At 37.0% G+C, this 11,990-nt stretch overlaps 2 protein-coding genes and 2 non-coding genes across 4 annotated transcripts in view; 2 read left to right on the forward strand and 2 right to left on the reverse strand.

Annotated features, from left to right (window-relative positions):
- CBG07319 overlaps positions 1–7,831 on the reverse strand; it is a gene marked incomplete at both ends in the record, with an annotated part of 9,910 nt that extends 2,079 nt beyond the window's left edge. Inside the window, 19 exons of the mRNA XM_045240638.1 lie at positions 338–505; positions 561–995; positions 1,044–1,168; positions 1,228–1,543; positions 1,588–1,694; positions 1,752–1,843; positions 2,117–2,192; positions 2,238–2,357; positions 2,407–2,970; positions 3,019–3,108; positions 3,156–3,317; positions 3,363–3,617; positions 3,663–3,801; positions 3,855–3,986; positions 5,709–5,822; positions 5,871–6,132; positions 6,183–6,457; positions 7,385–7,565; positions 7,756–7,831. Of these exons, the coding sequence (XP_045093560.1) occupies positions 338–505; positions 561–995; positions 1,044–1,168; positions 1,228–1,543; positions 1,588–1,694; positions 1,752–1,843; positions 2,117–2,192; positions 2,238–2,357; positions 2,407–2,970; positions 3,019–3,108; positions 3,156–3,317; positions 3,363–3,617; positions 3,663–3,801; positions 3,855–3,986; positions 5,709–5,822; positions 5,871–6,132; positions 6,183–6,457; positions 7,385–7,565; positions 7,756–7,831 (3,689 nt within the window). The remainder of the gene's footprint in view (positions 1–337; positions 506–560; positions 996–1,043; positions 1,169–1,227; positions 1,544–1,587; positions 1,695–1,751; positions 1,844–2,116; positions 2,193–2,237; positions 2,358–2,406; positions 2,971–3,018; positions 3,109–3,155; positions 3,318–3,362; positions 3,618–3,662; positions 3,802–3,854; positions 3,987–5,708; positions 5,823–5,870; positions 6,133–6,182; positions 6,458–7,384; positions 7,566–7,755) is intronic.
- CBG29090 lies at positions 5,385–5,456 on the forward strand. Its single transcript has one exon. It is a non-coding gene (tRNA).
- Positions 7,832–10,756: 2,925 nt separating the features above from the next.
- Positions 10,757–11,990, reverse strand: part of CBG07318 — a gene marked incomplete at both ends in the record, with an annotated part of 5,984 nt that continues 4,750 nt past the window's right edge. Inside the window, one exon of the mRNA XM_002645625.1 lies at positions 10,757–10,996. Coding sequence (XP_002645671.1) covers positions 10,757–10,996 — 240 coding nt within the window. The remainder of the gene's footprint in view (positions 10,997–11,990) is intronic.
- CBG28707 lies at positions 11,457–11,528 on the forward strand. The gene has a single exon. It is a non-coding gene (tRNA).

Raw genomic sequence — 11,990 nt, forward strand, 5'->3', positions numbered from 1 at the left:
CATACACCGAAATCGCAGTTTTATAATTCCGACAATAGAAGAGGACTTTGCATTTACAGAACTTTTTGAAAATTGCTATTTTATCAGTTATTCAGTTATTCACAGGATTCTGAAAAGCACCATTTTTGGCCCATTTCTGTACTGAAACATTTTTTTTTAACTAACTGATGAAGTAGGCATTTTCAAAACATTTTGTAAGTTTTGAATCTAGGTCTGTTCTACAAGTTATAAAGTTTTCAAAGTGATTGGAAACTTGATGGCCGAGCTCCTGAGATATAAAAAACGGTGAACTAACAAAATGTTCATTGAGATTCGAATGTCCCGCATCCTGACTCACCTATTATCCCTGAATCTCGGCGAGTCTTTCTTCACATGCAATAAATTCTCATCAATTTTCTCAATCAACTCATTCGGCTCCGAACTGAACACCGATACTGCTGAATCTGCACTGAACCCTTTTTTCATTGGGAAACGCATTGTTTTGGAAGAGGTACTATTCAATCTGCTGAAATTTCATTTGGTTAGATTACCTGGAACCACCTAGAATTGCTACAAATCACCTCGAATTGCTTCCTGGGAAATCTTGCTCTTCTGTATTATTGTTTTGTTGGAATGAAGCTACTGAAATTCTCGATTTTTTTCTGAAGAAAACAAAGCGCCCCTTACCACTATATTGTTGTGTCTCTCTGTCTATGCTGATGCTAACCCGACTAGCCCGTTTCTCGGTACAAAATGTTGGAATACTATCGTCACTCTCGTCATCGTCTTCTGGAAGAGAGCCAAGGCGTTGGGATCTGGCCGAAGATCCTCTTCGACTGTTCCGCTTGTCTCCCGGGAATCTTTTCAGTTTGTACTTGACCTCTTCTTTCCCTCTCTCATTATCTACATTGTAAATGAAAATGTACCCATCCGAAGTGCCCAACCATAAAATGCCATCATTGAAAAGCATTGATTCTACATAGCTACTATTATCGGCTTCCGATAGAGATGGTTTCCTAAATAATCTTTTCAAATAAAAAGCCTAATTAATAGTGACAGGTAACCTTGTTTTGTGGTCAAAAGAAATATCGTAAAGGAGATTGCAAGTGGTGTCTTGCCATAATTGAATCAAATTCGAGTGGTCGGTTGTCAAAAATATACCGAAATTCGATTCCGACATGCAGGTGATCTGAAAGAGACTTTGAAGTTGTTTTTCTTGTTTTTTATCATTGCAAAAATTTCGCTGACCTTGTCAAAATGTATAACCCCTGATCCCACATTCGATGATGCCACATGTGTAGTCGACAGATTTGTCAACGACTGTGCGTCCAGTGTAATCAGCTTACATGCCGTCGCCACCACCAATGTATCATCATGAACTGCTGCATTCATCAACGGAGAGGAACTAAGCGGCATGTGCCACATTTGGACACTAGTTGGCCAACGCTCTCCAGCGTTTTCAAACACTGTTAGGATACCGTTGGCGAGACCAGCGAAAAGGGTATTCTCTCGGTGGATGAGGAAGGTGGCAACATCGGGAAGCTTCAGTTCCCAGAGAATACTCCTAGAAAATGGCTAGATAGTCATAAAGGGAAATGTGGAAAGTACCATTCGTTGTCACTGCTGACATGTGCAGCAATCAAATATCCGGATATCAAGCTAACATATGCCATATCTTTTCGCACCATACAAATTGACATCACACGACAATCGAACTGAAAATTATAATTTATTCCGATCACAATTTCCACTTTTTTGTTCTAAATATGTACCTCCACATCAATATCCTTCATTGTTCCCTTGTCCTTGACAACCTTGATAGCCGCAATTTTCCCCATGAGATGGTGACCAGAAACTATGAAGCCTTAAAAATTATTATCAATCATCCTGGTGAGCATAAAAGAGTAAATATCGTATTCCTTTAAATATAAGCCAAACCGTAACGGCTAAATTAGGTTCGATTATCTCCAATCGTGTAAAAGATATCAACATTTCATCAACTTTCATCAAATCGTTAACCATAATATCGCTAATATTTTATCAGTTGACAACTTTTTTGATATCTTTCTCAGGAAATAAGCTAAATAAGCTCAAAATGGACGGTTTGCGTGGGCTTCTACTAGCGGATAAACGGTACCTGTATTCGGAGTAAACTGATCGATAAAAATGTTTGATATGAGTTTCTCATTCGACAAGTTGCTAGCAATGCTTTTCTGAAATTTTGTTTTTTAGATGTGCTCGCTCATTTATCGACCTACCACGAATTCATTTGCTCTTTTGGTCTTTTTCTCCAGCTTCTCCGCTAACAAACTAACATATTGTTGTTGCATACTCTTCAGTTCGCCCCGGGTCGGAAGGTTTTGAATATGGAAGGCCATCTGAAATCATAAGATAGTCTGATTTATTCTCTCCATGTCTTAAAATTACATTCACTATTGCCTCCTCATCATATGCCAATTTGGACGCTGCTTTGGAAACTCTCATTATCCCAATTGTATCTGTTCTACTGATGATTTCTTCCTCATGCTTGCCAATTAACACAAGAGCAAAACGGAAGAGCACCTTTGGTCCCTCTAACAAAAAACAGTCCCAGATTCTCAACAATGTCTGAAAATGAACTTTTCTCGCTTTCCACTCAATATTTGTAATTCTCACATTAAATGGGACAGAATCAAAGAACAAGGCAATAAACCAGTTCAATGTGAATGATGCGACATCAATCTCTAAACTTTTCAAATGGGTCATGATTCTTGGGTGCTGAACTTCTAGAAGATTTTTGAGCACTTCTTGGTCTGCCTGGGCGCCGGTTAGATTGCTATCGAAATAAGTTTTGTCAAAATATCTTTCGGTGATAGCAATCAAAAACCAGAATGCATCTTCTGGACCCACAAACAGCAATGCAGTGGCTGCTAGGAAGTTCATTCCTTGGCAGTATCCAATTTGAGAATTATGAAGACAAAATGCGTGAAGGACTTGTAATAATTGAGTGATCTGAAATCATTTTTTGCCATTAAAACTGCTCCATGAAATTTCACCGACCCCTTTGCTGTTTGCGCTCATGAAATGCACGTTGTTCGGCATTGTTCGCAGCAAATCCAAGTATATTTGTTTTTGATGAACGTCGGAATACTGTAAAAATTTAGAGATCAGTTTTTTTTTCCAAAAATTATATTTACCAGCTTTTCATCTTCTCCGCCCTGGATATTGCACAAGTTTCGATAGTAGTATTTGCCATAAACATTCTTTAAATCTTCCACTTGTTGGTTAATAAGAATTCTCCAGACAGTTGCTCTCAGCGAGTTAGGAATACCTTTCCTGCACATTACTTTGGTCTCCGGCTGAAAACTTTCGAGCTATGAAGCTTTAAATAATAGAACACTTACAGTAAGATCGATGAAGTCGTTTTCTTCCAAGAACCTCTTCCAATTGCTCTTGTGTTCATTTGCAGATTTTGATCGGTTCAGATAGAAATGATTGAGCTTTGTGGCCATATAGTGAAGCGCATTAGGTTCTTCTTTGAAATTGATTCGAAATCCAAATGAATCCACATAAATGCCTTGTAGCAAACTTTGAAGTGTCGGAAGACTTGGATCGTGTTGGCGGGCTTCAGCCATAAGTTGGATGAGACGAGATTTGTGCTGTAAACCCGTAGGAGGACGTGAAAATCTTCACTCTTGTCTTACTGTATCTCCTCCCAACAACTTTACAGACATCACATCCATTGCAGAGTTATCGTGCAATGGAATTCTGATAGTAGATTGTATGGCGTAAACGTAGTCGCAACGTAGCAATTGAAGTTCCTCGGCTAGTCTTTTGTTCTCTCTGCATTTCCTTGATAGTGTTTTGAAAATTGTCCGTTTACCTGAGAAACTTACTTGCTACTTCCATTACTCTGCATTGACAAGATTTCACATTTCGCGCTCATTCGAAGAATTTCAGAGTTGAGAAATTTGTTTTGTGTTGATAGGGTGTCACGGTCAGCTCCTGTTCCGGAATCATTGCGTTTTCTGGAATTAGTTCCTATTTTTGAAGGAAAAAAAGTTTTTGGAATATTTTTCAGGTCTAGGGTATGCATTCTGATGTGATGGTGTACGCTGATACAGAACTGGTCAATAAGATATGTGTTAAATGTCTGAAACATTAGCTCAAAATTTTTTGGATTTGTCTGAAAATTTCAAAACATACTAAACAAGACTAGAGCCTCATTTCTGCAATTTACAACTTTTTTGAAAATTTGAATCTTGGAGAGATATGCCGCGTGGAAGTGGGCGCTTCTTAGTGCCTAACCGAGGGAGGGGTAGCGCGCTTCCACGTGATATATCTCCACAGGACTTGATTTCGAGAAAAACGTTGAAAACTACAAAAAAAAGCTCTAGTTTCATTTTTCAGTTGGTTTTCATTCTAGGTTTCACAATTTTCATTGTGTTGGAAACTTGACATCCGAGCTCCAAACTCCAGAATCTCATAAAATTTCTTTTTTTCAAGTCCCCTACTCTCGAAAAAAACCAAAATAAATGCCTATTACTCGGAGTAAAACTCATACCTCCCACCTCCAAATCAGTTTTATTTTTATTACTTCGACATCATTAAAAATTATTTTTTCCAAAACGATATATTTTTCGAAACCCCGTTGCAGATTATAATCCGCACTGTCAGGTGATGTCAAAATGACCCGAACTGTTTTTCGAACCATCGTCATGTTCAAACCGATTAGACATGTTTTCAAAAATATAGTTCATGACTTAATCAAAACTGTTCTGTTTTCTGATCTCCACGAACTAATGATACTGTTGTAATGTTCATTTTGTAGTGGTTTGACTACACAGTTCAAATGACGTTGCCAGGTGATATGAGAAGTTTAGTATGAGATGATTTTACAGGAAAGATGCATGACTTGCAAAATGATGATGATTACAAATAATAGAACATTGAAGTAAACTTCTGGAAATTGTATATAAGCAGGTTGTTTTTATTGGAAGTTACATCATCATCTCTCTAAATCTTAAAAAATGCAACTATTGATTATTTTGGCGGTTTTCCTAATTCTTTTCGAGCTCGGACACTCACAAATATTTTCACCTTCATCTGGCTGGCACTACGACAGTTATGGAAACTATCACACTGGTAATCGACACAATGGATTCTATCCGGGACCATGTTTGGGGCCAGATTGTCCATGGGGAAAATAATCCGTATTTTCGTTGATATTTAATCTCAATAAACGTTTTCCATGAGTATGTATTATTATCAACCAGACTATCAACTCTTATTATCAACTCTTATTATCAACCAGACTATCTCTGTCGTTTCATGAAGATCTATAGATAACAGACTACAAAGCAGATTACAAAGCCTCACGAAACACGATTCATTTATGTTTATGGACGTGCCTGATAGACTTGTGCGCGTTCGTGGTGTAATGGTCAGCATGGATGCCTTCCAAGCATTCGACGGGGGTTCGATTCCCCCCGAACGCATAAACCTTTTTTATCTTTCTAAGAATGCAACAATCTTTGAACTGTGTATGTTTATGGACTTCCGTTCATGTTTACGGACTTCAGAGAATGACCAACGGATCTACAACAACAGGGGTGTCCGGAATGAAAATTTCGGAATTTTTCGGAAATCTTAAATTTCTGAATTTCAAAACATATTTTCGAAGTTTCATGAATGTTAAATAATTACCAACAAATCTACAGTTACCCTCATCCTAAATATTAGCCACCTACCTCATCTGCTCAATATGCATTGTCATCGCATTCATCTCATGCTTCATCTCCTCAATTTTCTTCTTCTGATTGTTTGTCACCTCTCGAAGCAATTCTAACTCCTCGCTTTCGGCTCTAAACCCATCAAATCTCATTTCCAGTTCCCTCCTCTTCCAGACTCACCTCTCACTTTCACTACAAGTATCCCCTTTGCTCTGATTAGTAGAAGTCGGTGTCGTCATATCCGTACAAGAAGCGAAATTTTGAAATTTCTCATTTGTGAGCCAATGAGTCACCCAATCGTCCATCTCCTCATCCGGCAGATAGCCTTCCTGGAAGAGCAAATAGTAAAACAAGGTGAAAAAAGGAAAATAACTCACAGCAATATCTGGAGGAGGCATGATGAAATTTTGAGTTATCATCAAGTTTCGAGCGGGCACTGAGTCTGCAAGAATCATATTTCTAGGCGTGGGGCAAGAGGTTCTCAAGGTTTACGTTTTCTGAATGGTATATGCTGATCTGTTGCGGGCGGTGTTGACTCTTGGTCCTGCAAAAGAGATTCTGAGTTTTGTGGTTTCGACATGCAACATGGAAAATCAAAGAGGATTACTGTACTCACTGGGAGGCTAGCGGCTCGTTTCACTTTCCGATGGGTCATCATTTGATATTTTGCTCTTTCAGCTTCCGAATACCGGTTACAAAAAGTGTTCAACCAGGCACGACAGGATTCTTGGTTATCTGCTTCGAACTCGATGCTTCTGCCAGACGTGCTGAAATGCTTTTGATGAAAAGTGTTTTTTGTTGATTCAGGATGATATTGTACGTGATACGGTGTGCTTATGTGGATACCCTATTACCACGCGGACAACAGTTTTTCTTTGTTCCCTTTGTTTCAGCTTCCAGGATATTTGTTTGCTTCCGCGCTGCCCCTCCCATATGAATCATACGGTCACAAGTATTGCGCAATGAGGGATTTTGAGATTTGAAATTTGTATTTCATGTGTACGGGAATATTGGGAAGTTATGCGATCGAAGGCTCTGTGTCTGGTGTGAAACCGCATAGAACGAGAATTTTGAAAGTTCAGGAGCTTGAAAACCTGAAATCACGTGAATTTCCACAAAATTTCTTGCCAATATTCAAAAAATTCAAGTTCATATCAAAATGAAATTATCACAAGTTTAGTTTTTCTTGAAAAATTAGAAGTCGGTTATGCAGTACCGGTCAATAGACATACAATACGTGTTTTTCAGTTGATTTTCGACCATTTTCATGAGTCTGGAGCTCCGCTGTCAAGTATCCAACCACTTTGAAATTTTTGGAAGGTATGAAACATACCTGGATTAAAAACTTTGCATTCACAGAATTTTTTGAAAGTTTCTAGTTTTTCAACTATTTACCGATTTCTGAAGGAAACTTTTTTTGGCCCGTTTTTGTACTCAAAACTAAAAAAAAGTGTTTTTCAGAAATCGGCTATTAGCTTGAAAAATAGGGTTCTCCAAAAAAGTGTACAAATGCAAAGTTTCAATCTAGATCTGTTTTACAAACTTAAAAATTTTCAAAGTGATTGAAAACTTGATAGCCGAGTTCCAGACTTTTGAAAAGGGTCAAAAAAGCTGAAAATAAACTTGAAATACTTTTAAATACTTTTGTATTTCTTATTGGACTCTCTATCTTTAACTGTTCAAAAACAACTTACTGCAAAATGAAGACTAAATGATTGTTCTCATCCAACGTGATCACCGAACTCGAAATTGGAAAAGTGCCAAGCGGCTCCCTATGAGCGCAAAACTCCACTTCGGATTTGTGATAAACAAGCTCTTCCACAATCTCGTCAATCGCAAAATAGAATCGTCGACGTGGTCGCCATAATGCCAGAGCTGAATATCAAAAACTATTGCCAACATTTCATATTGAATTTTTTTTTTGGCTTTTTTTAACTTTCCTCCGGGAGCCTGACTTTGCATTATTCAGTTTGTGCACCCCCAAAAATAGAATGGCTGACTATGACATTATTTCGTTGTTGTGTTCGGGGGGGGGGGGGGTACGGTAGTAAGAGAAGCGGCGTACCTCCTCCCAAATATTTCATTTGAAGAAATCCGGCTATCGAATAGGCATGCTGAACTTCTTGAACTCTGGAGGACATTTTGTGGAGCTGTACGATTCACATATGTGATGAAATATGGCGAATTGCGGGGTCAATTTTTTGTCTGAAAAACAATAAGTTATGGGAATAAAAAAAAGAAAAGTAAGGAACATAAAAGTGAAAAAGAAGAAAAAATATATTCTAATATTTTATACCACTTTTTGAATGTTTTCTAATTAAAAAATTCTTGTAAAAAGACTTTGAAATGTCTGATTATTAGTTTTTAAGACTTGCGGTTTGAGCTCAATCACCTCGGTTCCTCCAAAAGACACCAAATAATTTTCAACTGATAAACTAGTCATCATAATATCACTAATATTTTATCAGTGGACAGATTGTTGATATTTCTTATAGTAATCGAGAAATCTTTTTAAAAGTATACGTATAAAGTGTGGTTCAATCAGAGAAAATAAGTATTGTAAACAGTTTGATGAATTGATCATAAAATCATCAATTTTGAGCTAGTTTATATCGATTCTCGTGAAAGAAATAACAAATTTGGCAATTGGAAAACTATCGGCGATATTATGATAAACATTTTGTCAGTTGAACACTTTTTGATATCTGTTACAAAAAAATTAGATGTATGGATTCAAAGTTAGGCTGTATCTCTCAATAATTTTAGACTTCTAATTCTTGTGCACATAAGCACCAAGAAAAAAACTTCGACAAAACAAGGACAAAATTCATGTGAAAAGTGAACAAAAGACTTCTGCAAAATGAAGAAAGAAGGAGAAGAAACATATAAAAGCAAGACTTTTCAGAAAAGGAACACATCTGCCATTTTTATGAGCGAAAACGACACAAGAAAAAAAAACGAAAAAAAGAAGGGTTGCTGAGCGCTCTCTCTATGCACCTCCGGTTTCATTTTTCTCATTGGTTTTCAAATGAACGCACTTCTCGTTTTTTTTTCAAATTTCACAAATCACACGCTCAAAAACAAGTTGGATAATACGAGACTGGGCAATAAACAGCATAGAGTTGTGGGCAGACCAAAAAAATAAAATGGATCGAAGATTATGGTTTCGAGTGGGAAAAAAATAGTGAAATCTCAACCAAAGTGGTTCGTTTTAGCGTTTTCAAACTGGAAATCATATAGCTGTTTAAATAAAATAATGAGGCAAAATTTCGAAAAAAGGGAAAGGAGAGAAGCAAAAGGGCACCTGGCTTGATATAGAGAGTGAAATGGGGGAAAGTTAAACAGAAACAGAAACAAAGTATTATATGTATAGGCGAATGCGAACAATAGGATGCCGGTCAATAGATTGCCAGTGAAAATGAGGTTCCCACAGACTTTTTCGGGGTTCTCATTGATTTGAATTTGTTTTTCTGCCCATTCACATGTTCATTGAGAAAACAAAACTCTGCGCAAATTTTAGGTGGTTATTCGAAATTTCAAATTAGTCCCATTTATCAGAAGGAATAGTTGTTAGAATTCAGATGAGTTTGAATATGATTGATCCAAATATCGAAACTAAACATATCCGAGCCATATTAGAGTAACTCCGAAGACTTTTCATAAACAAGAAATTTTCATTTGGTTTCTTTTTGAAATGAAAGATTTCAATAAAAAACCAAAGAATATGACCCTAATCCCAGACCTTCTGGTTTTTTTTAGCCATGTTTGTCCAATTGGTCTGTATTTGCTTTTACAAACTTTTTTTCTGGTTTAAGTGAGACTGTTCGATAGAACACCCATTTATTTATAGCTGGGATTTTAATGGGAACATCTATATAAAAAATGGTTTTGATTACCGTATAAATATGGAATCACAGACCGAATGGATGTTTTTGTAACTTAAAAATGGGGGACAAGGGACCAAAAAAAATTAGGCTGTGGACTGACTGATGGAAGAATCGTGTCGCCACCGGCTGAGCTACAGTGCGGCAAAATGGGAAAATTCAAAGATGGAACACAAAACTGCATATTGCAGTGTGGTTTCCATTTCCGAAAAAGAAACAGAAAGAATATTCCAAAAAGTGCCTCCAAGAGGTCCACATCAAACAAGGGTTAGTATTTTAGAAAATAATTCATTTTAATGAGAAACTGAAAGACCCTATTTTTAGGTACACGTGTTCGCAACACAACAAACGGATTACCGTCCTGCAGAAGGTTCGATAAGTTTTGATGCTGATGTTTCCAGAAATATCAGGACCGGTGATCCGATCCGATATCTGGAAGAAACGAAAAAGAAAATTTTTAAAAAAACTTGATAGCTATGCGTTTGGATTATTTAATTTTATTTTCAATGTGGGGTGACGAACATCGGAGATTCAATTTAAAAATAGGAAAGGTAATAAATATATGAAAATGTTGTCAGTTGTTTTCTGTTATATTAGGTTGAAAGGAAAGTAACTGTTCATTTTTTTTATTCGTCAATACACACAAAAACAATATTTATCCAAGATTGACAGTATGCACCGTTGTGGTCCACTACATGGTGACCACATTCGGGTAACTTATGGATAGCACCCCTCCAAAAGCATGCTGGCCGCAAATCAAAGCATACCTTCAGTGTCGTTTTTATCTCATCGACAGTGTAAAAAACACGTGGGGATCCGTTCATCCAAAGCGGTAGCTGGACGGTTTTTCTTTACGTCCCTCAAACTCCTGATTCGGCTTTCATTATTGGTTATTAGGAGATATGCAACGTCATCTGGAGGGAAATAGTTCAACACTGTAGGTGAGATAAAATCTGGACTGAAAAAATACTTTGAGTCCCGGCCAGCTGGCTTTTGGAGGGGTGGTATTCACAAGTTACATTAATGTTGTCAGCGTGCCGTGGACCACGACGGTTTTCTTTATGAATATTCGAAAAGTTCATGATTATTTATTGATTTTAAAAAAATATTTATTACACAAATTAATGCGAAACACGATGAAATTATAGTACCCGTCGATTATAAAAAATATTATATTAAAAATTATTTTCCCCAGGGGCACTCTGGTCCAAAGCATGGTCCCATATAGAATCCATTGTCTCGATTTCCAATCATTAAATTTCCATAGTTGTCGTAGTGCCAGTTCGAGTTCTGGTATGCCGGGTAGGAAGAGAAGATTGCTGCTTGTCCAGTTAGGAATACGATAGCAATCAACAGAATGAAAATGGAGAAGTTCATTTGTAGAAGCTGATAGTTTCTCAAATGACATCTTCTCCTTTTATACTTGAAAGATTTTCTACTTTGATGATTTCATATAAATTGTCATCATCATCGTAATCATGATTAGAATAGAGAATCATCACAATATAATAAAATTTTTGATATCACTATAAAATTCACTATAAAAACGTTACCTAGAAAATTGTAGTGGAAGCAGCTACAAATTGATAAAAGTCACGAAATTGAACATGTTCATCTTCATCTTTTTCAAATATCTTCTTTATTATAGAACGTTTTTCATAAGATGTGCGTTCTCTGAACACCACAAAATCATTTTTCAACTTCTCCATGAAAGCAAAACTTCAACAACCAATTCGTTCGAAACGTTTTATTTGTTCCATTCTAGTGGCCGCACACTTGCATTTCTTCGTTTCTCCATCTCCCATCTCTCCTCTCGTCATTCTCTGTCCTAGCGCGGCGCCTTTCCACTATGTCTTCCACTAGTGAATGTTTTACTTTTATCTCCGTTGTGGTCTAGTGGTTAGGATTTATGGCTCTCACCCATAAGGCCGGGGTTCGATTCCCCGCAACGGAATATGTTTTTTGGTTTTTTTTTTTTAATTTTGACAAGTTATTCTCGAAACGTCCAGAGTATGTAAATGCCATGTTTGCAATAGGACGGGATTTTTTTCGCAAAATTTTTAAGGGGCCGCCTGTTTCGATTCTGGTTTTCTTTAATTTTCGGTTTTTTTTTTGAAAAAGGCTAAAATTTTAATTTTTCAAATGTGGCGGAATGGGTTCAGATTTTTCAATAATTATTAAATAAAAAATCGTAACTAAATCCAAATGTGTGTGACTTTGCTTTTGCCATGTTTGTTTTTCTATACACCGAGGACGTTTTGTCGCCAATCAGTCATCAGCTGTTAATTTGATCCAATCAGACACAAATTATGATTTTCTGGGGCTAATTCCAAAAGGAGAATCATATGTATAGAGGACAAAAATGTATTATCAGAACTTTTTGGGTTTGCTTTTTTCCCTTCTTATTAACATACCG

The sequence above is a fragment of the Caenorhabditis briggsae genome, assembly GCF_000004555.2.
Source record: "Caenorhabditis briggsae complete genome, chrX, whole genome shotgun sequence".
NCBI lineage: Eukaryota > Metazoa > Nematoda > Chromadorea > Rhabditida > Rhabditidae > Caenorhabditis > Caenorhabditis briggsae.